The sequence below is a fragment of the Lygodium microphyllum genome, chromosome 22 (assembly GCF_053477565.2).
Source record: "Lygodium microphyllum isolate KBCC chromosome 22, Lygodium_microphyllum_v1.1.10, whole genome shotgun sequence".
NCBI classification, from domain to species: Eukaryota; Viridiplantae; Streptophyta; class Polypodiopsida; order Schizaeales; family Lygodiaceae; genus Lygodium; species Lygodium microphyllum.
This window is the reverse complement of record NC_141156.1, coordinates 87,957,166-87,982,612: the sequence shown is the minus strand read 5'-3', so window position 1 is coordinate 87,982,612 and position 25,447 is coordinate 87,957,166. Positions and strand designations below refer to the sequence as shown.

The 25,447-nt window shown below is 42.4% G+C and overlaps 1 protein-coding gene across 1 annotated transcript in view; it reads right to left on the bottom strand.

Moving 5' to 3' along the window:
• LOC148017385 (uncharacterized) overlaps nucleotides 1-25,447 on the bottom strand; it is a 72,708-nt gene that overhangs the window by 35,454 nt on the left and 11,807 nt on the right. The window contains exons 2-8 of the mRNA XM_087663265.1: nucleotides 17,125-17,205; nucleotides 16,922-17,021; nucleotides 16,047-16,131; nucleotides 15,871-15,920; nucleotides 15,640-15,705; nucleotides 13,455-13,522; nucleotides 12,876-12,941 (exon numbers count right to left, since the gene is read on the bottom strand). Of these exons, the coding sequence (XP_087519391.1) occupies nucleotides 12,876-12,941; nucleotides 13,455-13,522; nucleotides 15,640-15,705; nucleotides 15,871-15,920; nucleotides 16,047-16,131; nucleotides 16,922-17,021; nucleotides 17,125-17,205 (516 nt within the window). The remainder of the gene's footprint in view (nucleotides 1-12,875; nucleotides 12,942-13,454; nucleotides 13,523-15,639; nucleotides 15,706-15,870; nucleotides 15,921-16,046; nucleotides 16,132-16,921; nucleotides 17,022-17,124; nucleotides 17,206-25,447) is intronic.

The following is a 25,447-nucleotide window of genomic DNA, read 5'->3' as shown; positions in this document are numbered from 1 at the left end:
GAAGTTTGTTGATGAAGATTGCCGATGAAAAAGCTTCTCACAATCTTGAAAACCCCCTTGTGAAACGCTAAGGGCCAAGAAATCCACAGCCGCATCACCGAGATCCTCCCCCTCTAAAAGGGATGGAGGATACGAAGAAACCACCGAAGGAGAGAGTGGAGAATGGGAAGGAACTTGTGGAAAAGACATTGCACAAGCGGCAATGAGTATAGCAATAGACAACTGCCTCGAAAGACCCTGCATAAGAGAAGGGAAATGAAGCTTGTAAAGCCTACTGTCGTGCTAACCTATTGCAATAAGAACCCCTGTAGTAGAATCCTCAATACAAACAACCTACTCATTGAAGATAACCCAAGTACCAAGCCTAGTAAGGCCATAAATGGAGGGGAGTGCAAAGTCCAAGTCCAAAACATAAAGGGCCTCTAAAAGGAAGCTTGACACACAGTTGGGAAACAAAGGCAAACTATCAACACCACAAATAGGCACCGATACAATGTCACCAGCAGTGAAGACTGAACCCTCAAAAGAGTATAATTCTGCAATAAATTGCTCGTGCAATCATATGACTAGAAACTCCACTATCAAGCAACCAAGGTCTCTCAAAAGATAAGGCAACCACTAAAGAAGGCTCCTCCAAGGCAACAATATGAAGAAACACTAACTCATGGGTAACTACTAGAATAGAGGTAGAAGGCTCGGATGTTTTAGCTCCATCCTTCACTCCTGGAAGAAGATAAGGGTACTTCTTCCAACATTTCTCCTTTGGATATGTCCCCTTTCCACATAATGGGCATTTAGGCTTCTCCTAATCGGAGTCAAAGCCTAAAGAACTCTCCTGTCTTTTAGTCTTTGACTTCCCTTTCTTCTTCTTTCCCCCTCCCGAACCGACAATAAAAGCCTTAGTGGAGCTAGATCCCCTAGCTACCTCTTTGGCACACTCATCATGCTCCAAAACAAGCGGAGCAAGCTCCTCCCATAGAAGCTTCTCATAGGTCCTTGATGTAAGAAGGCTGGTATAGAATACATCAATCTGAGGAGATGGCAGTTGAGTCAAAAGAATCATAGCTATATCCTCTGAAAATATCGTCCTGCCAAGGGACGCAAGCTCATCCCTCGTATTCTCCAACCTGTTGATATGATTCTTCATGGGAGGAGAATCATCAACAATGAGCATTTGTAATTTCTTTTCAAGAGTAATCTGGGGGGCAAATGTCTTCTAGTGGTACAAACAAGCAAGCTTTGTCCATATGTCCGCTGCTTTGCGCAACATACACACATGTACTAGGACAAAATCCTGTAAGCTCATAAAGAGAAAAGATTGAGCTCTAGAGTTGAGTCGATCCCATAAGGTTGCATGATTTATCAATGTTCCCACTGTGGGATCCTCCACTAGACAGCAAATAGGGTGGATAACAAACTCCCAAAGATCGAAGGTATCAAGGATACACTCCACCTTACATGGCCAAAACGAGTAGTTTGAACCATCAAACCAGTCCTCTTTGGGTAAAGAAGGAAGTACAAGCACATATATACAAGGTGCCATGAATGGCATATGAAGGCCAACAGAACAAACCTTCTATGAGACATGGAGAGAACGAGGAGGAGAGGATTCCCAAACAAATGGGCTAGGTGACCTCCATTCGTCGCGTGAACTAGTACAAAAATCTCTCCATCTCTCAAAGCAAGGAATAGAGACCTCATCCTCTAAGTCAACAAAGAACAGGTGATAAGACATCTTCATATATACCTGCAAACACAACAAAAACTTGTGTTTGGCTATGGACAATCCCAAAACAAGAGGAATCAACTACGGGATGCAGAGATCTCGATGTAGAAGGTCCGCCTGAGGAAAGTAAACTATCATTTGCCAAGAAATAGCTGCAAAAAAACACAAAACACTATAGAAAATCCTATCACCTGATAGTAGAAGCAATCGCCTAGCCAAGGAAACTACCACTTGCAAGCAGAAAACTGTGATTTCAGCAAGACGCTGATCAAACTTTGTTGGTTGGTACTATAGAAGGTCACCTCCACAATGGGACAATCAATTGGTGGCAGAAGGTGGACGACTCGCACAAAAAACTAACACCTAGATGCCAGATGGTGTCACCTCTGCACAAATACTCCACAGAAGGTTGTGTTTGCAGCAAACGCAGATGTGGATGGCCTCCTCTGCACGAATCAAGTATTCTGTCTCCCTCTTAAACAATGATACCATGTGAGAGTGCACAACGGAAGGGAACAAAAACATAGAGACAATGATACCCTGCTCTAATACCATGTGAAAGTGCACAAGGAAAGGGAACTGAAACACAGAGATAAAGGAACAAAGAGAGACTACAAGAAAACAAGAATGAAATCTGCACTGAACAAGAAAGAATGCTGATAAAAATGGGAAAGTGGAAGGAGACTGATCAGCCCCTGCACCTAGCCCACAATGTCAGTTAGGACACCACATCCGGCTGATGATGACGGGTGGACCTACCTCAAGAGGAGATTTCAGCATGACACAAGGCTGTGTTTTCAGCATTAAAGGGCGAGCAAGAAGGCTGTGCGTCAAAACAAGGCTAAGGCAAGTGTGGGCATGGGCGTGTGAGAAAGGAGCAGAATTGTTTAAGCTGCTGCTGATTTTTGCTATTTGACAAGAAAGAAGGCTGCGTTTTGGGCCTTGAAGTGCAAATTTGACCTTTTCATCGCCTCCGGCAGGGGCGAAGAAGCAGTTGGATGAGTGTCAAAGAGCCCTAGCCGGCTACATTCACACAATCAGGAGCTACTTTTTGTGTTTTATGCACGCATTGTAGGTGAAGATGTCTTCTAAGGCCAAGATATAGTTTCACTCAATCGTGGACCGGAACATGCCTGTGTTACCAGCTCTTCCATAAATCAAAAGCTCGATGGCAACAACTACTGCATCTAGCGGATTATGATACTTGCCATTTTGAAAGTCCTATGATTTGGTAGAGCTTGTTACGAAGGCTATTCATCGTCCTTCTTCATGTGACGAGTCTAGCCTCTCTTCAAGTGATAAGTTGGAGTTGACAAAGGCTCCAGCACATTGGGACAGACTAAATGCTCGCATCCGCTCGTTTTTATTTCTCTTAGTCATCTTCTATGTGAGAGCATATAAACAAGCTAAGGCAACTTCAGATGCAAGTACAAAACGCAAGGAAGGTGATCACTTCTGAAGACATGACAATAACTCTTCTTTCCCCCTTACCGCCCTGTTTCAATGATTTTTATTCCACCTTGATTGCCTCAGAGTGGTCGAAGACTCTTCATTGGAAGGAGTTGGTTCCTATGGTCTTCAACCAAGAGGAGCACTTGAAAGGGACCAACGCTTCTAAATCTAAGGCCTTGGTAGGTCAGTCCTCTCAGAAAAAGAGGAAGGACCAAAAGGAGAAGAAGGACAAATCAAAGAAGTACAAGGAAAAGGAGTCCACTAGCCACATCTATGCCAAGACAAGTCACTAGAAGAAGAATTGCCCTGACAAGGAGAAGGAAAAAGAGGAGGAGAAAACTTCAAAGGATTCTGAAGCGGTGGCTGCTCCCTCATCAATTGCTTTCCTCCACTTGGAGATGGTTTGAGGCATCGACTCTAAAGGCCTCTAATGTTCCATTGACAATTCCATACACTTGCAATTGGATTGTTGACAATGGTGCCTCATGGCACATGACTCCTTCTTCAACAGAGGTGTTGCTCATTTGCGGCCTTCGCATGGCTAGATTCTCATTGGTGATAGTTTTTCTATCCCTATATAGGGACAAGGTAACATGCATCTTATATCAAATTGGTAAGGTGGTGCCCATACATTCGAGGTGCTTTATGTGCTAACCTAGGGATACCATCTACTTTCGATGCACAAGATTTGTGCCCTCGGCCTCTTTGTCGAGTTTGATATGGATTCTTTTTGGATTCTTGATCGTGGATCAAGAAAGGTCTTTGCTTCAGATTATGAGGAGAATATAGTCTATAAATTGCAGTCTTCTTCAGTCTTGACTTCTCTTCTTCTTACCTCTCAAACGCACTTTGAGCTTAGGCATGCTCAATTTGGCCACCTCAACTATGATTACCTTCAAAAGGCATCTAAGGGATAGCTTGTGCGAGGTTTGCCGGATATTGTGGTGAGCCAGTAGCCTTGTGTATTCCGCATCCCTGGGAAGCAAACTCACGATGCTATTCCCAGCAAGGCTTTGAGACAGTCTTCAACACCCTTGGAGCTTGTTTCTACCAATCGTTATGGACTGATGAGGACAAAGTCCCTTGGAGGGAGCTTGTATTTCGAGCTAATTGTGGATGATTACAACAGGATGACATGGGCTTATTTCTTGAAGCCGAGGTCGAAGGCTTTCTCCAACTTTATGGATTGGTTGCTCTTTGAGGAGAACTAATCAGGCCGGAAACTGAAGACCTTACAATATGATAAGAGAGGAGAATTTGTTTCTAAGGAGCTTGCTCGTTTTTGTGCAAATCGTGGTATCCACCAAGAGTTTGCCAACACAAATACCCCTCAAGAGAATGGCATCTTGAAGTGAAAGAATTGCAATGTGATCGAGATGGCCCGTACCATGATGGGGCATCGCCAGACATATTAGTGTCTATGGGCTGAGGTTGAGGCTACTACCATCCACGTTCTTAATCAACCCCCTACTTCCACTCTTCTTGGTATGACCCGTTATGAGGCTTATTTTGGGTCTAAGCCACATGTTTCTTATTTCAGGATTTTTAGGTGTGATGTCTATGTTCACATCTCAAAAACACAACATGACAAATTTAAGCGGCTTTCAAATGACAAGTGTTTATGGGCTATGGCTTGCAGTCACAAGATTACCAATTGCATGATCCCGTAAAGCGAAATGTCTACACGAGCCGTGATGTTCGATTTGTGGATGTTCCAACCTCAAAGGGGGGTGTGGAACACCCTGTTCTTGGAGATCCCGATAATAGTTGGGTGCTAGCAACTGTCCCTATAGAACATGTGCCTCTTGAGGACTCTTCTTCAAATGAGGAGCATAGTCCTCAGCTACTGGACTCACCAATTGCACCCCAATAGTCGATGGACCTTCCAGAGACCTTAGCAGATGATGAGCAACGAGGAGAGATACAACCTCCTCCTCGTTGGGCTTGTAATACTCTTGGTGATGCAAGGATTGAGAGGGTTCCTGAGAAGTGACAACCGCAGGATTGCCCGTGACGAACTTGGAGGAACCAAGAACACCACACCAAGCTTGTGTACACTTATTACTATTTGATGACTTGTGCCATGCGGGATCAAGAGCCCTCCTTTGTGAAGGAGGCTTTACAGCATGATCATTGGCAAAGAGTGATGGAGAAGGAGCTGGAGTCAATTGAGAGGAATGGCACTTGGTACCTTGTGCCTAAGCCTTCTCATAAGAAGATCATTGGAGTCAGATGGGACTTCAAGACCAAGTACCACAATGATGGCACATTGGACAAGCACAAGGCTTGCCTTGTTGCTGAAGATTTTGCACAACGCCCAAGCACTGATTTCCATTATACTTTTGCCCCTACAGCTTGGACGGCTACTATTCATGCCGTTCTTGCCTTGACTAGTTATAGGAGATGGCCGGTCTATCAACTAGATGCAAAGTCAGCCTTCTTGAATGGGGAGTTGGAGGAGAAGATCTATGTTCAGCAACCTCCTGGCTTCAGTTCTTCTGATGGTGAGGTGTGCAGGTTGAGGAAGGCCCTCTATGGACTTAAGCAAGCTCCCCGTGCTTGGAGCGAGAAGATTGACTCGTTCCTCCAAGAGAGACTAGGGTATCGGCATTCCAAGGCCAATCCCCAACTTTATGTTTACACCTCAGGTGGGGTTGTGTGTTGTTTGCCCTTTATGTGGACAACTTGATTGTGACAGGTGACCATGCCAAAATGATAGAGCAAACGAAGGCAACACTTCATGAGAAGTTTAAGATGATGAATATGGGACTTCTTCATTTCTTTCTAGGTCATGAGATCTATCAAACTCGGAGGGGGATTTTTATTTCCCAACAACGGTATGTACAAGAGCTCTCAACTATGTGTAAGATGAAGGGATGCAAGTCTCTTACGACTCCTATGGACCTGAATTGGAAGGCTGCAACTCATTCTGATTCTCCTTTGGCGGATGCTACTTGTTATAGGCAGTTGGTTGGCTCCTTAATTTGGCTTCTCAATGCTCATATTGACTTATTTATATTATATGGTAGGTGTGCATTGGTAGGCTACTTAGAGAATTTTGAGGTCCCTACGGGGGACCCCCTAATCTTGGGATCTATTATCCTACAAACTCGGTTCTTACAAGATAGAGTGATTCAAATTGGGCTGGTGATGTGGATCATTGGAGGCCCACAATAGGTTATTGCTTTACCTTGGTGCTGATGTTGTTTCATGGAGCAGCAAGAAGCAACCCACGGTTTCCCTATCTTCAACTAAGGCAGAGTATCGGGTGGCGCCTTCTACCACATGTTAGACGTTCTTCAGTGTGGCAATGAGAGTTGCATTGCCTTGGCCAGGAGCCTTGCGTTTCATGCTTAGATGAAGCACATTGAGATCCAATATCATTTCATTCGGAAGAAGATTCTGGATGAGACTATTGCCCCGGTCTATTGCAAAAAAGAGGACAATCTTGCAAACCTATTTACGGAGGTGCTTCCTTAGGCTTTACTTTGACATTACTCCAGATCCAACACCTGAGGGGGTGTTAGAAATTGGCATTTCCTAAACATGCATTTTCATTTGTGAGCCGTTTTTTGCAATCGTAGCAGGCAGGACACGTGGCAATCAGTCCGTACAAGTGACGTCAGCAAGCGACAAGCAATGCAAGTCCCACATGGCACAACAAGTGAATCGATCAGATGCAAGTGCAGTCAGTTACCGACCTGCATTATTTATGGCATTTCTTTTTGGCTATTTATTTGGCCCAACCTCCACACAATTTTACAATTCAGATCTCAAGTTTCCAAACTATTGATCATGTAGACTGCTCTCAGGGTTCATAGAGAGTGAGTTCTTTGAGGTGGAGATATACACAAACATACACTCTGCACCTGTGTACATATTTGCATCCTTATACAGCATTCTTCATTGCAGATTTTTTGCATTCCACTGTCTCTCTCTCTCTCTCTTCTCTCTCTAAAACTCTTTGTCTCAATCATACGCTTCCGCATTGCTTCACTCTGACAAGGCGTGTTGGAAAGGAGCAAAGTAGTTGTTTCTACTGCCAGTTTCTTGCTGTTCAGGAAGGAGAAAGGCTGTGTTTTGAGCCTTCAATTATAGATTTTATCTTTTCATCACCTCCCGAGAATGAAGAAGGTGCATGATAAGTGGAGAGGAGCCCTAGCAGGCTACATTCTACAATCAGAGAGGGCTACTTTGTGTTTTTGCATGTATAGCAGATGCAAATGTCTTTTGAGGCTGATATTGAGTTTCAAGCGATTATGGATCAAAAGATACCCGTCCTACCGACTCTTCCATCGAATTAGAAGCGTGATAGCAAGAACTACCGCATTTGGCACATTATGATGCTTGTCATCCTAGAGTCCTAGGATTTAGCAAAGCTTGTTATGGAGGCCATTGACCATCTTGCATCAAGAGACGAGTCCAAACTTTCTCTAGACAATCATGCGAATTTGGCAAAGGCTCAAGCGCATTGGGACAAATTGAATGTCCACATCCGCTTATTTCTTTTCCTTTCATGTACTACAGTCGTGATTGTCTATATTGAGCACTTGATGGTGGCTAGGGACATATAGCTAGAGCTCGATCAAATGTACAACTGAATGACTATTATGAAACGAGTGTCTATGGAGGTGCAAATGAGGGTGTTGAACCCTAACAAGTCAACTTCTATGTGGGAGCACGTGAACAAGCTATGGCAACTTCAAATCCGGGTCCAAAATGCAATGAAGGTGATCGAATCTGAAGACATGGCGATAACTCTTTTGTCACAATTACTACCTAAGTTTGGCGCTTTTTACTCTGCCTTGATTGTTGCTCCAAGGCGGGAGTCCACTCTTTGGTGGGAGGAGTTGGTTCCTATGGTCTTGGACCAAGAGAAACAGTTTAAAGGGCAAGATAAAGGCATCAACAGGTCAGTCCTCTCAAAAGAAAGCATGGTTGAATTCCATCCACAGACAGATCCATACAGTACGATTCGTCCAATCTGGTCGGACCATAGTTACCAGGAATGGGGAACGGAAACACGACCCCCCGAAATGGGGGCAATGCTTAGGATTGGGGAACAGGAACAAGGGGAACTGCATGTGTGTGTGTGTGTGTGTGTGTGTGTGTGTGTGTGTGTGTGTGTGTGTGAAATTCAATCAACACATTCGAAATGCCCCAAATTTGGGGACATTGCAGCCAATGCCATGCCCCAAATCCTTGCTGAAAAAGCCCCAAATTTGGGTGGGTGTGTGTGTGTGTGTGAAATTCAATCAACACATTCGAAATGCCTCAAATTTGGGGACATTGCAGCCAATGCCATGCCCCAAATCCTTGCTGAAAAAGCCCCAAATTTGGGGCAAAGCTTGATCTGAAATACCCCAAAATTGGGGACATTGCATCCAAGTCCAATGCCCCAAATCTTTACTGAAAAAGCCCCAAATTTTGGGCAATCCTTTTGGGGACATTCATTCCTTGTTTCTATGGGTCGAACATATATGATCCGTCCAGTTTTTGTTCAAGGTTTTTTGTTTCAAGTTGGTGTTCAAAGAAAAGTTATTTTCTGCTCTTCCCTTTTCGTCTTTCTCCTCATTGACCTTTGTCTATACCCCACTTACCACCCCCTCTTCTTCTACCTCTCTCTTACAAGCTCCTCTACTTTTCTATCTCCTCCATCCACTTCTCTCTAGACTCTACCTCTACATTCTCTTTCTCGTGTCTCATTCCCTATAGCTCTATTTCTATTTCCTCTTCTTTCCCTTCCCTTGCCTCTACCTATATCTATATATTCTTTACTCCTCTCACAATGCCTAAGTCTCTACGTGAAGCCTTCCCATTATACATAGCTCACCTTAAGTCTTAGCCTTCTGTTTCTTTCTATATCTACTATCTATGACTTTTGTACTTGACACTTGGCACTTGGGACTTGCTATACCGTGATCCATGAACCATGGTCCATCATTAAAGCTAGCTTTTTTTAAATCCATTGTACATGTCTTCAATCTTATAAATAAAATTGAATCTTGGAAATTACTTGTGATTAGAGTCTTGGATTTACATTGTCTCAACCTCTCATCATGTTCATGACTCATTGTTGAAAACGGTATTAGTATTGGATGGACAATACCTTGTGATACTCTATACCCCACTCTCATGTTAAAACAAGTAATATTCACTAGCCTAACCCTTAATTTTCTATGTATTATTTACTGACCATACGAAATACTGGATCTTATCCAAGATATTTTTGTGTACATTTTGTACCGTACAAAGCCCATAGACTCAATGGATCGTACCTAACTACCCTAGAAGAAGGGGAAGGACAACAACAAGAAGAAGGACAACAAGCCAAAGAAGAACAAAGAGAATGAATCTACTTGTCATATCTGTGGCAAGACTGGTCACTGAAAGAAGGATTGCCCAGACAAGGATAAGAAGGATATCAACAAGAATAAGGTTTCAAAAGATTTCGGACCAATGGCTCTTCCCTCGCCAGCTGCTTTCCTCCATTTGGAGTTGGTTCAAGTATCGGCCTTGAAGGCATCTAATGTTGCGTTGACAGCCCCAGACTCCCACGAATGGATTGTTGACAGCTCTTTTGTTTCCATACATGATAGGGGTGACATGCAACCGATTCTGGACGAACGAGGTGGTACTCATACTTCCGAGGTGCTTTATGTGCCAAGCTTGGATTATCATTTGCTTTCCATGCACAAGATTTATACTCTTGACTTGTTGGTTGAGTTTGATACGCATTCTTTCAAGATTCTTGACAGTGGATTGAGAAAGGAGCTTTCTACAAGTTATGAGGAGAATGGAGTCTACAAGTTGAGGTCTCCTTTTGCCTTGACTTCTCTTCTTCTTATTTCATAGGCACAATCCGAGCTTTGGCTAGCTTGCAATCCCAGGGCTCAAGCTTGTATACAAGATGTCTACATGAGTCGTGATGTGTGATTTGTGGAGGTTCCAACTTCAACGGGGGTGGAGGAGTACCTTGTACTTGGAAATTCAACCATAGTTGGGCACCAGAGACTATTCCCTTGAAGCCAATGTCTCTTTGGAATGCTTCTTCTTCAAATGAGGATTCTACTGGACCACCAATCACCCCCCTTGAGCCACCACCAATGGATATTCCAAAGACTTCAACAAATGGAGAGCGACGAGGAGAGATCTAGCCTAATCCTAGTTGGACACATGATACACTCCATAATGCAGGGATGGAGGGTGTCCTTGATGAGTGGCCGCCGCTGGATGGCCCCCATCGTTCTCACAAGAACCAAGCACACTCCACCGAGCTAGTTTGTTCTAATTATTGTAATGACCCATCTTATGCAAGATAGGGAGCCCACCTCCGTGAAGGAGGCTTTGCAATCACAACATTGGAAGAAGGCTATGGAGTAGGAGTTGGATGCTATTGAGCGGAATGGCACTTGGGATCTTGTGCCTCGACCCATTCATAGGAAGGCGATTGGTGTTAAATGGGTCTTCAAGACCAAATATCACAGTGACAGTACTATGGATAAGCACAAGGCACAGCTCATTGCAAAGGGTTTCCACAGTGGCTAGGGCGGATTTCCATGATACCTTTGTACCTACAACTCCGATGGCTACCATTAGAATTGTTTTTACCTTAGCCAACCATAGGAGATGGTCGATTTATCAACTTGAAGTTAGGTCTACCTACCTCAATGGTGATTTGAAGAAGGTCATCTATGTTGAGCATCCTCCTAGATTATTCTTCTCAAATGGACAAGTATACAAGTAAAGACGGCCCTCTATGGCCTCAAACTGGCTCCAAGTGCTTGGAATGAGAACATAGACAGGTTTCTCCAACAGAGATTGCAGTATTGGCACTCAACGGCCAATCCATTACTTTATGTCCACATTTCAGAGGAGACACATGCCTTATTAGTGCTCTATGTGGATGATTTGATTTTGACATGAAATCATGTACAGATGGTAAGGCAACCAAGGCAGCACTTCACGAGAAGTTCGACACAACAAACATGGCACTTCTCAATGTCTTCTGAGGGCATGAGATCTATCAAACTCAGCTAGAGATCTTCATCTCCCAATAGTGGTATGTGCAAGAGCTCTTGACTACATTTGAGATGGAGGGCTGCAAGTTCCTATCGACTCCTATGGATCCAAACTGGAAGGCCACAACCCATGTTGATTCACCTTTGGCATATGCTACCCATTATCGACAACTTATTGGGTCCCTAATTTGGCTTCTCAACACTCATCTTGATTTGTGTTATATTGTAGGTTTGTTGGCCGAGATCATGACCGCACCTCACAAGGTGCAGTAGCAAGTTGCTTTGCGGATTTTACAATTCCTGAGGGGGACCTGATCTAGGAATCTTGTATCCAACAAGTATAAATTGTTCCAATCTTGTGCTTACAGGTTGAAGCGATTTAGATAACACTCATCTTGATTTGTGTTATGTTGTAGGTTTATTGGCTGAGATCATGACCGCACTTCACAAGGTGCATTAGCAAGTTGCTTTGCAGATTTTCAATTCCTAAGGGGGACCTGATCTAGGAATCTTGTATCCAACAAGTATAAATCGTTCCGATCTTGTGCTTACAGGTTGAAGCGATTCAGATTGGGCTAGAGATGTGAACCATCGAAGGTCCACGACAGGTTATTGTTTTACCTTGGATGTAGGTGCTATTTTATGGGGTAATAAAAAGCAACCCACGGTTGCCTTGTCTTCAACTTAGGTAGAGTATCGAGTGGCATCTTTCACCACATTCGAGACGGTGTAGCTTCGAAGGTTATTGCAGGAGCTTGGCTACTTGCCAACAAGTCCTACTATCCTTCATTATGACAATGAAAGTTGCATTGCCTTGGCCCGAAACCCCATGTTTCATGCTAGGACAAAGCACATTGAGATCCAATACCATTTCTTTCAAGAGAAGCTTCTGGATGCAACTATGGATGTGATTTACTCCAAGACAGAGGACAACTTGGCAGATTTTTTTACAAAGGTGCTTCCCGAAGCTTTACGCCGCCAACATTCGAGATCCCTCAGCCTCATGTCACGATATGAGAGGGGGTGTTAGAGATATGGTCATTTGGTCATCCCCTGGACACGCATGTGTTCATGCATTCAAGAGCAGTTTGTCAAAGGTTGTGTTGCTGGAGTGCCATGTGGCAACGCAGGACAGTTTTGCACATGCAACAGTCGAACAGGCTACGTTAGCAATCGCATTACAGATCACAGTGATGACGTGGTAGTTTTTGCCTTTTTCTGCAGGTTTTTATGCAGTCAGCCAAATCTGGCACAGGTCAGCCAGATTTGGCAGGCTGACTACTATTTTTGCTGGCCCATATTTACTGCTATAAATAGCAGATGTTCAGCACACATTCATATACTTCTGATTGCAGATTAGGGGCTGAGACCATGCAGAGATCGTGCTGACTGCTGCAGACTTTGAGGTGTACATAACATACATATATACATACAGACATATACATACGTACATAACATACATACATACATACATATGCATGTAACATATTATACACACACACAATAGAGAGACAGACAGACAGACGCACATACATTCTGTGTGCGTACACATACATGTGTATAGACTCACTTTTTCTTCAAGAAACTATTCCTACACATGCATGCAAGTATATACAGAAGCACAGATGGAAAGCTTGTTTCAAGATGCTCAAAAGTAGAAAAGCAGGACTGCTTACATCTTTGACGATCAAGGCAGCAATCTGCTCCCGCTCTGAAAACGTAAGCGATGCATCTGTAAGAACCTGTAGCAAAAAAGCCATATCGTTAACGACATTCAAAATTGTCAATAAACAGATTTGCATGTATGTAAAACTTCTCTTAATTCCTAAACAATGTACAGTGAGAGAGAGAGAGAGAGAAAGAGAGAGACACAGAGCGAAACAGAGTGAGTGAGTGTGTGTGTGTGTGTGTGGGGGGGGGGGGGGGGGTGGTTTGGGGTTTATACTGAGAATTTTCTTTAAAATAAAAATAAAAGGCTAGAGCAGCAAGACCAAGTTAACATTAGAACTGCAATCTACATACACTTAACTCATACAAGAAAATAAAAACAAGAACAGCATATCAAAACCAACATTAGAATGTGCTTAATTTATACAAGAAATAAAAAGTAGAACAATGTGTCAGACCTAACATAATCAGCCAAAAAATGAGCCACATTTCAATGACCTTAGACATGCTGATTATCCAGGTACAGCAAAAGATATTGCAGGGCTTTGGTTTCCACAAAACTCAACCAGTAAGGAAACAGATATGACCTTCAAGATTTGAGGTAAAGAGGAAAGCTCCACAGCAGGCAACTCCAAGACTTCATTACCTACTCCATCTGGAAAAAATGAAACAAGGATTTGAAGTTATTAAATATCAATATGACTCAATCACTTATTGAGTAACATGTGTTTCTACTGTCTATTTAAAAATTCTGAAGATTCTGAAGTGATTTGTGAAAATAACTCTTACATCCTGCTCAGTTTTAATATGCTTAAAAAGGTGCCACCTTGATGCCCTAAACCTACACTCCCAAGAACAAGTCCACAAGGTTCATCATCATACATGCTACAAAGCCAAATTACAACTTAATATACTTTTACAAACTAGAGATACAAAAGCTGAAAAACACAAATTGATTCAGATTTACTGAACATAATTAGTAAAGTAGGCCTCAAACTAATAAAAATTAGCCGGACTGCTTAATCAAATCATATACCTCAAAAATGTTGTATACAGGTGTGTGCCAGCATATCCCATAGCATGCATGAACTTAATATCGTTTTTTCCCCTCAAGAAGCATAACTACTTAATCACTTGCAATGTAGATATGCGACACACTGAATCTTCAATCAGTATCGTGTAAATCTAAGCTTGAAGTCTAAGGTCATAAACACAGTAGCACAAGGAGGCATGATAGGTTATTTCATGGTAGGTGCAGAGGAGACATACATGCACACAAGGTAAGATTCATAAGAAAAGGTGTTCTGTGACCTTTAAAGTTGGCCTTGAGTAAAGCTGAAAGAAAAGAACAGATCTATTGTACTTTCATTAACTTGGAGGAAACAAGCATATCTAATATAACCTAAACTGGAGGAATGCATGAATGTACAATTCAGAGATACAGCACAAAGAAATGAAGCGTAAACATATGAGAGAATGTACACAAGCCCAGGGTGGAGCCATGATGCACAAAAATACTGAGGGAATTGATACTAGAAACTAGGATTTCTAGCAGTGCACAAAAATGCTGATGAAGTCATGTGATCTGTGTCATCTATGTTTCCATGAGAATACCAGAACTTTGGTTGTCGCACTATATGCTCGAGCTATGTCTACATTGAGTTGTTCTTGATTGTTGCAGATAGGTCTTTCTTCTGGGAAGCTGCTTACAAAGCAAGTTGTGCAGTAACTTGCCGAGCCAGTTTCATCATGTTCTGCTCTAGAACTCCATCTATGAGCTGTGCTTTTGGCATGCAATATCACTTCGTCAAAACAGAGTGTATTGCAGAGCTCAGAGTGGCCTTTCATGTAGCATGACGAATTACAATCATAAAAAGAACCAATATTGCACACATTGCTAGATGCCAGGACAAGTCAATGAGGAATGTAGTGTCAAGGCTAGGCTACAAAACGATGACATCCCACAATCTCAGAACCAATTAGACCTCAAGCCCAGCAAGAGGCAACAACACAGTCCCTCATTGATGGACAATAGGGGGTTATAATCCTACAACTTACCCAACCCTAACTCAAGACCTAGAAGTCCGTAACTATCAATCCAGATCTACACATAATGTGGCATAAGGACAACACTGTTAAGCTTCTGTCGTGGTTGTAGGGAAAAGGGAAGCAGGGAATATAATACGAGGCACAAACATTCACCCAACCATGAGAGGCAGGTGCAATTCATAGTCCATGCATGGATAAGAGTCACAATCCATCAGCAAGATTTGTAGAGCTTTTTGATAATTATTTGTACTCAATAATTTCTCGTACACTTCAGATTAATGCATGTGAAAGCATCACAAGCCGGCATGCAGTTTGTAGAGCTCTTTTGCCACTTTCTTTAGTCCATTACATTTGTTATAATTCAGATCAAGTAAATGCAACCACAGCATGCACTGAATTAACATGTGCAGCTCTTGCATGTGAAAGCATCACCAGCCAGAAAGATAGTCTGCAGAGCTCTTTATCACTTTCTTTGTTATAATTCAGATCAGTAAATGCAACCAAAGCATGCTCCAAATTAACATGAGCAGCTCTGATGAGCAGAAAATAATATCTAAGGTGCAAAACATTCATCCTGAAGAAAATACGCAAAGGTTATCACAAAGACAAGACAATAAGACCAACTTTAATTTTTAGAATCCCAAGCCTCAACAAATGTTGGAGGCAGCAAAAGGAATTAGTGAAATCACTTTCTCAGGACATGTCAGAAGAGAAGGTACCAACCATTGCTTTGTGATGTCCCCAGATGTTCCAAGACTTCATTTGCAGATCTAGGACCAACGTCCAAAGCTGTACAAGTCAAAGCATACAAATCACAAAGCAACAGAAGTTGAGAAATGAAAGCAGCCTACAACTTCCAACATTTAGAGGGATATCTCAACAGGGACCACCTTGAAGTAAATCTACTAATCCTACAAAAGATAACACTCCGAAAGTGAGAGGTTATAAACTTACTGCCAACTGCCGGGTAATGGATACTCCTTCGCACATTGCATATTTGGTCCCTGCAATTAATCAGCAGAGTTTTTCCTATCAACTCAACCGTGTTTTTGACGTTAAACCTCCAAAACATGGACCTAGAGGGTCTCTGAATGCAAAAGAAAGTGGTAGTTTTTATTTGAGGAGACTACCAGATGTAACAGCAACATGTTTTATCTTGAAAACTAAGAGCCAAATCTGTGGCAACCTCTGGATCTGTCCAGGATATTATATGATCTGCAATGTCACAAACAAAATAATTACAAAGAAGAACTCTGTGTCATAGTGCCCTAAACAAAGAGAATATGCAGTTAGACATTCTTTTGATCACGTTGTGAAATTACATGGCTTCGTTAGCATGAGATGCATGATTCATGCCAATGCAAAGAAACATGTTTAGCATTCATATGCCAAACGTGTTCTGTCCTACACATAAAATAAAGAAAGGTGCATCAATTCTGCTGTTAAAAATCCACTTTGCATGAACTAATATTTATAAGACGCCTGGTGTCACAAACTATGAAATACACACAACATTAAAAATGAAGTGGCATTCAACACTCTGATGTCAAGTCAAGAATGGAGAATTAGAATCATGTAAATGCTACAGATTGATATTGACACTCTATTATAGGGCCTAGAATGGAGATGTATGTATGCTTGGAGGGTATATTAACTTACTAAGCATGTTGACACACATGAGACAAATTTATCAACTGAAGAATGCATGAGGCTAATTTGGATGTCACTCAGTATTGAACATATACAACAAATCTTAAACACTTATGGATGTTTGCAAAGCTCCAAACTATCAGCCTGCAACAGATTGATATTGGCACTCTATTATAAGGCCAAGAATGGAGATGTATGTATGCTTGCAGGGTACTCAGCATGTTGACACACATGAGACAAATTTATCAACTTACGAATGCATGAGTCTAATTTGCATGTCACTCAGCATTGAACATATACAACAAATCTTAACCACTCATGGATGTTTACAAAGCGCCAAACTATCAGCCCGCACCTTCAGTTCTACGATATATGTCATCCGCAGAAATACGATGAACTAGAAGTGTTGCATTATCCTCTTCGTCAATTACCACAAGACCCACAGCCTCAGATCGCTGTTTAAGTTAACAGTAAGATAAACATTAACATAATCCATATAACATTTGATATCTACAACAATAATTAACAATCAAATATTAAATTGGTCATATAACCTACCTCTAGAAATTCTATAGCTACATGACCAGTTCCTTTGTCATCCCAATTTCCCTCATCATTTAATCTGTACACTTTTGCACGCTGTAGTTCCAAAGTAAGAGATTAGTAAAGTGGAAGAATCACTAAATCATCTCATCTGAACACATTGAGATAACATTCCAAACTTTCTAATATAAAATAATGAAGAAATAACATTATTCCGCTTGATGAGTCTGGAAACAAAACCTGCGACTCCGAAAATTCAACAATTTAGAAATTTGCAAATAATTTTCATCGTTAGACTACTATTGGCTGATGTTTGCTCAAAAAGACTTCGGAAGTTGAGTGAGAATCGGGATATACAAGCATGTAAAACATGAGATACACAAGAATGTAAAAAGGAAAAAACTTGGTTACACAACACCAAAATATACCTACTAAAACAACACGTAAGAGAGCAGCAGTACAATTTCAGTTTAAATAACATGAACCTACAAGATTTGTATGTGAATTCAACCTAGAGATAACCCTCTGATTAGCCATCATGTCAGCTTCCTCCACAGAATCCGCTGCCTCAAGTATATGAAGACAGACATAGTGGCAAATGTTAAACAAATGGAGTACCAACTGAGCTACCACTTCTCTGAATGTGAAATTTGAATCAAACCTACAAATGATCATAACAATGTCAAAATAATTGGTGCAATAAAACAAAACTCTATGCAAGTTCCCTGTGTAATGTGAGATGTCTCCATAAAGGAAAAAGATATGAAATCCAAGTCTAGTTTTACTCATTCCTACACTAAATTTGACTTATAACTATCAGGTTCTATTATTTGCCCTTTTTAAACTGACTTGTTATTGCAGCTCTAGACTCCTAAGTCCCCTAGTGCTTCAGATACCTGAACTGCCTGGAATTGCTGTATAACAATGGAATGTATAAGATCCACCAATCCAACATCAAATGTCACAGAGGGATTTCCAGTAGCATGCCTGCATTATGGCATTTCCATTTCTTTCTTGTTTTTCAAAGCAGCTTGTAGTTAATTCAGGCATTTATTGTTTTATGCAGTGCTGTATTTTAGTTGTGGACTGCTGGTAGCTGCCTTTTCCCTCTGAGCAGCAGCTAAAAGGCCAAAGACTGTTTGGTGACCATATATTCTCCGACTCTTTGGTGCTTCAGTCTTGTACAGCTTTGAAGGTACTTTCTCTAAAGTTTATTTGGGACCTCTCCTCCATCCCCTTCCACTACCTCTTCTCAATCTAGTTCAGTGGTTATAGGGTCTCGGTCTCATTTCTCTTCTTGCACTAGCTGTTAGCAGAGTATTTGTCAGCTCATGTGTGAGTCTGAGCTTCATCTGGGCTGGGCATTTTTTATTAGGTATTTTAGGTTTTTTCTGGTGTGGCATTTTATGCCAATGGAGCATTTTTATGTACCAGTCGGCCAGCATTAATGCTGTCCGACCAGCATTATTGCTCCCCACTTTTTCAGCCTATTTATACTCAGTGCTCCTCCTCAGTCAGTATCATCATCTTCACCATCTACAGACTTTGTGGAGAGAGGAGCCAAAGCCAGTGCCAGTGCCAGTGCCCACGCAGCCAGTGACTCACTATTGTATGCGACTGTCTCGTGTTCAGATATATGGATTCCATTTCCCATGCATACATCTGAGTTCTCATCTGTATCGTGTTCTTTTCTTTTCTCTTTTTGTCTTGTGTTTCAGCAGTTTATTTCAGCACATGTTTATGCTTCCACTACCGCTCCACTTCTGACATGGTATCAGAACTCAGGATCTGTGCTCCTGCTGTGTTTTCTTGCTGATTTCAGGACTGTTTTGTACCCCTGCTGATCAGATGACTGCTGTCGCAACCAGGCGACATGTTTTGGGGCTGTTTTCAGCCTGCGTTTTTTGCAGTTTTGCCATTGTCTGCTGCCTACGCACCCTCTGCTGCCTGCGTTTTTCATCTGCAGCTGCTGGCGACAGTTTTCTACCTGCTTTTCTCCAATTTACAGCCTGCGCTTTGCTGATTCAGCGTCTCTCGTAGCTGGGTGACTGTTAATTCAGGCCGTTTTTGCTGTTTTTGGCAGTTTCTGACTAGCTTTTTGACTTTCTGCAGCAGATTTTGTCTTCTATTGATCAGATTTTGGGTTCTATTGCATGTGAACTCTCATTTTCTGCAGTCTGCGCTTGTGTTTTGGCTGTGTTTCCTCTCTAAATTCCATCTCTTCTCTACTTCTCTTCTTATCCTCTCCATATGGCTCCTCCGTGCACTTCCACTGATGATAAGTTACATAGACCTGATTATCTCACATGGAGTGCTGTCATGAAAGCTTGGTTTGTGCAGAAGCGGTTATGGTACATCGTCTGTGGAGCTAATCCTCAACCTCTCCGTCCTTTTCCTCTTCCTGAAGACTTTGATGAGGACAACCATGAGGAAGCGGTACTCACATGGGACTCAGACGATGCCCGTGCCTACTCGGCGTTGCTTCGGTGTATTTCTAAAGCGGTCTTACCGGCGGTTACCTCCTGTAGGACATCTCCTGAAGTATGGCAAAAGTTGCAACTGATGTACGAGACACCTTCCACCATGCGGGCAGTCACACTTTCTGGCCAGCTCCAACAGATGAAGTTTGAGCCGAAAGACACTATTCAGTCTTTTCTTCTTCGTGTTACGCAGGTACACGACCTGCTTCGACACATGCAATCTGCTCTTCCCGAGGCGCATCTCGTCGGGGCGGTCCTCTACAAGCTCCCCCCGGAGTTTGATGGAGTAGCCAATGCTTTGCGGGCACAGACATCTTCGACTCCTGTCAGTTTTACACATATGACCTCGATGCTTCTTGAGCATGAGACATCCTTGAGATTACAGGGGCGGCTTCCGACACATTATGGAGGCGAGGCTTATGTAGCTTCAGAGAGGGGTAACGGGAAGAAGAAGTCGAAGGCCCAGTGTTACCACTGTGGCAAGAAGGGACATTTGCGAAAGGACTGTAAGACGTTAGCGGCTTCCAGGAAGAAGGAGCAGAAGACGAAGCGGGATGTTGACTCTACCGATGAGTTCTCTCCTTCATCAGACTCCCACTCAGATCCTCCGACCAAGGTGAAGTCCAGGGCGCGGAAGGGATCCTCTTCTTCGGATCGCGGGAAGGGCTTGATGGCCCCTTCCTCGACTGCTTTCTAGTGGTGGTGATAAGGTCATCCCTCACGACTCTCTTGTGCCAGAGAGAGAGTGTGAGCGGGTGTTCAGATGGGGCAGTCGCACCTCATCTATACTTTTATACAGGTGCACAGGTTCCAGAGAGGGACGTCCCTAACGCATCAACTTCAGTCTGGCGGAATCAAATCCTGGAGCTGGGATTGACATCGAGGTTCATGATGAGCTGGTTATCTGACCGAGAGCAGGAGGCTTTCGTCTGGAGCTCACATGAGGGGACACTTTGGCGGTCTGGCCAAAGGCGGGGAATCCATGGTCACATATGTTCAGCGGCATTTTCGACAAGATGGTCTTGTATGCTCCTGCGAGACATTGATGATGGACACAGAGACATGCTATGATCTTCTCTATTTTCAGGTGATTGGTACGATCAACATCGACATCAAGTTCTCTCTGAGACACCTTGGTGGTGGCTTAATCACCCACTGCTTGGGTATCCATGGTTCTACTTGGTGGTTCTATGTTGTATAGTTTCTGATCCCTTTTCATTGTACTATTGTATTGTATCAGATCACCCATGATCTGAGAGAGGGTGTTAGCAGAGTATTTGTCAGCTCATATGTGAGTCTGAGCTTGATCTGGGCTGGGCATTTTTTATTAGGTATTTTAGGTTTTTTCTGGTGTGGCATTTTATGCCAGTGGAGCATTTTTATGTACCAGTCGGCCAGCATTAATGCTGTCCAACCAGCATTATTGCTCCCCACTTTTTCAGCCTATTTATACTCAATGCTCCTCCTTAGTCAGTATCATCATCTTCACCATCTGCAGACTCTGTGGAGAGAGGAGCCAGAGCCAGTGCCAGTGCCAGTGCCCACGCAGCCAGTGACTCACTGTTATATGCGACTGTCTCGTGTTCACATATATGGGTTCCATTTCCCGTGCATACATCTGAGTTCTCATCTGTATCGTGTTCTTTTCTTTTCTCTTTTTGTCTTGTGTTTCAGCACTTTATTTCAGCACATGTTTATGCTTCCACCGCTGCTCCACTTCTGACACTAGCCGTGCATTTTCCCATCCCCCCAACCTACCCAAATGCTCAAAAGTTGAATGGCTCCAACTATTCCTTGTAGAAGGTGAAGGCCCATACCATTCTCAACAGCTAGGAGTGTCAATAACAGAACAGCATGCACTCGTACCATATCAGAGAAAGCGCAGGGTTTGGGGGTAGAAACACAAAGTGTTTACTGCAAACACTAAGAGAAGAAGAAACTTTGAGAAAACACACAAGAAGAAGATGATGAATGATGAATCACTCAATCATGCTCAATGAATCAAGTTGATACAATAGAGAAGATGACTGCACTATCCTGTTTGATCAAGCGACAACACTTGTAGAGAATTGGCATTGTAGAGGGAGCAAAACACAGACCCCCAAGCAATAGGATATTGAAGTAATACTGAATGGTGAAGGAAAGGACAGCCAGCTGTAGAGGGAGCGAAACACAGTCCTCCAGCTGTCAAAGATGAAGGATATGCTGAAATTTCTCCGAGATGATGGCTCCTATCAAGGCGACTGTTGGGCAGCCAACTGGAGAAGAAATCCCAAGAATATCTGATGAAGTTCTCTCCATGTAGGTGGCTGCAAACAAGCGATTGCTGGGAACCCCTTAGGAGTGAAGAAAACACAAAAACGTAGGTATCTAATGTAGGGCTGATAAAGAGGGTACCTATTGTAGATGGCCTGAAGAATAGGGCTATGGTCAGAAGAAATAACCTCTGTTAAGGAGTGATACGATGACTGCAGAGCTACCCACCATCCATTTCCTAGTAAATAGATTCTATCTAGGCATGTTGCTCTCCAGTTGTTGCCCAATTGTTTGTTGTGCCAAGTAAAGGAGGTTGTTTCTTTGACCACCTCAATGGATTCCAACGACTTCTCCAAATATTACCAACTATGAACTATCCAGCTCCTTCCAAAGGGTGCTCCTTGAGCCATGTGATCTACCTTCCTTTTGACAAGTCATGTTCCAATCACCAAGCATGATGGTGTTGCAAATGCTTGACATGTATGTATTAGAGGTGCGATGCCACACCCCATCTCCAAAATCAACCTTAAAGGTGGACACAAGAGATCCAATATACAAAGCAACAATATAGGTGATCTCTAAAGACCTCCACGCCAAAGAGTTGAAGAAGATGGTCGTGCCAATATATTTCTCTCTGGAAGGTAATGGGGCCAACAATCACTCAATGGACCAATTTCCAACTTGCAAAATTGAGCACTGCTCTCTCCAAGAAAAGTAGGTGTATGACATTCAATGCCACAAGAAAATACCAATATAGAAAATCAACTCTACATAAAGCATAAAGGTCAAATATCTTCACCAAAAGAATTATAATTAAAAAATTTAAGATCACTTACTGATACCTCTAGATCTCATTATTTTCCATAGCCACATGGAAGCTTGTCAAGCACAAAAACTCTCAACGCAAGCCTAATGATGAGGCTAGGTAAGGAGAGCTAACACCGTGTCATGAGAACATGTATTTTTGAAACCTCACTTAACATGTAGATTAATTTTTAATCACATGGTTAGTAAATGTTGCACATGTGAGGTGTAACTGTGGTTAGAATAAATTTACAAGCTCACGACCCAAGGAAATCACAGGATATCAAAGGCAAAAGTTGCCATAAGTTATGCCGCACAAGTACTTAGTGGTATCTGATGCCAGTCATTGGCCTAGGTCATTCATTAGGCCATAAGTATCAGTTGATGGCACTAGGGAAGTGGCGTTTAATGGTACCTAACGCCAATCTGATGGTCAAAGATGGCGCAGAGACACTCAAGAATGGACGTTGCCTAGCCAATTTAATTATTGGCCTGTCAAATTATTTTTTAAGGCACCAAAATAATTATTAGATTGATTTTCAGTATTTAAAGATTGAAATTTAATATTTAATTACAAATAATGCTGAAAAAATCGTCAAAAATACCCGTGCAAGACTGAAAAACGTCTTTAGAGGCTGGAGAGAGGCATTTTTAGTGTACTTAGCTTGTAAGAGAGAGAAAGGAGATGCTGCTGGTCTGATTTTCAATTATTGGAAGACCTTTTGAGACAGCCAAGCGTAGGAGAAGACCAATCAACAACAAGTGACAGCATCTATAGGCTGTTGAGACAGGGCAACAGTAATAAATGACTGATTTTTTTCAATTCTTTGCATCTACATGCTGTTGAGACAAAGCAGCAACAGTAAATAATATATTTTCTTCAATTCTTCGTGAAGATCTGAATTTTCTCTCTCCTCAGCATTCTCTCTCATCTCCCAACCTTTCTACAACCTTGCTCTGAAGAATACAGCATTGAGATCACCACATGCTAAGAAATTTCAGATTTCTCTACTGTAAACCCAAGTGTGCAACAAAAATTAAAGTTTAGCGACAGCCTCGGGAAGCATGCCAAAAATTGAAAGCTCCAAGACTTGTTGAGACTGAAGCTGTTTTTAGCCTATTCAAGTGAAGGGATCAACAAATCATTGCATTCGGGGCATTTTCCATCTCCATCAAAGCAAGTGAAGGCCAATCGATTGCCCATTCCCATTAATATAGTAAAGTGTGCATTTTAGTTTTGTGAATTTGTTAATTGCTGAAAATAGTGCTTAATCTAGTTATTTACCACCCTATCCGAGGAGGAAGGCTAGTTTCATGGTTCCATTGCCGAGATACCACTCAATCCCTTGATTTGGTGGACCTAAGGCACCTAATTGCAAGCCAAGGCTTTGTGTTAGTGCTGATTTTTAATCTCAGCTGAGAAATTACAGCAATATGTCTTCATACAGTGAGATGGACTCAAGTAGTGATGATGCCTCTCAGTATGAACATTTACATGGGAATGAAGGCAATGCAATGCCTGACCTTAGACAAGGCTCGGACCATGGACAGCAAGCTGAAAATGTTGTTGTTGAGCAAGATGCACGACCTTCAAGGCATAAGGAGGCTAATGACTAGTAAAGTGAAGAGGAATTTGATAACCAGTTCAAGAATCGAATGAGGACAGCAGCAAATCTCTTTGCTGAATTGGCAAAGGATCCTCAATTTACCCTATTTTTGAATGCTCCAAAGAAGGACAGCAAAGGCAAGAAGAAGAAGACGTCTTCTATACCTTCAGGATAGCAAGATGCACCAAAGATAATGCCAAACCCTTCATTTGAAGCTCCCAAAGATGCTAATGAAATAAAACAGTTGGTGGCTACAAGGCAAGAAATGCAAATGCAATGCCATCACGAAAGTGCCAATCCAATGGATTTTGGACAGCCAGGCTTGCATGCCATGATGGGGCAGCCAAGATATTTTGGTGGAAGCACGATTTTTCATACTATGGTTGGACAAGGACCGCATATAGGAATATATGGCACAAATCCCTATGGTATACACCAACCAATGCATGGTGTGCAAGGCCCAATGTATTCGAGTATGGCTGGAAATATGCAAAACCCTATGTATGGCAGCATTGGCCTGATGCCTGGGGCACAAAGTAGCATGTTTCATATTGCATTTGCACTCCTGAATGCTTATGGGGCTCGAGGAATGAATGTTGGTCATGCAAATGCTCCATTTGGTGTTGGTTTTGATATAAATTCAACAACCCTTTTTGCAACAGCAAGTGTATGACAACTTGATACCCAAAGGGACTCCAAAAGACTATGATGAGGGTGAAAAAGCAGTGAAGGGTGGAAAAGTAGTGAAGTTTGAGTCCTTCAACGGTGTACAAGATAGGCTAAAAGCTTTGACTTTCATTCAGCAATTTGATGCAGCCTATTCAAGGGGAAACTTCACGAAGTCCTCGAAGATTCAAAAGGCAGCCACTTTCTTGAAAGGGAATGCCTTACAGTAGTGGTTCACTCTTTTGATGCAAGGTAGAGCACTGTCAACGTGGGTACAATTCCAGCAAATGTTTGCATCGAATTGGTTGACAAGTACCTTTGAGGTGGACATCACGGTAGCTCCTAGAGAGTGGGGGGAAGCCGAATAAAAAGTTGTTTAAGGCTAAGAAAAGGGGCAAATCTGAAAATCAGCTTGAAAAGAGATCAAAGCAACAAAGAAGGAGCTCGAAAACATTAGCACAACATAGGGAATTGATGGCTGCAAATAAATGTTTTATTTGTGAACAAGAGGGTCACATTGCAAGG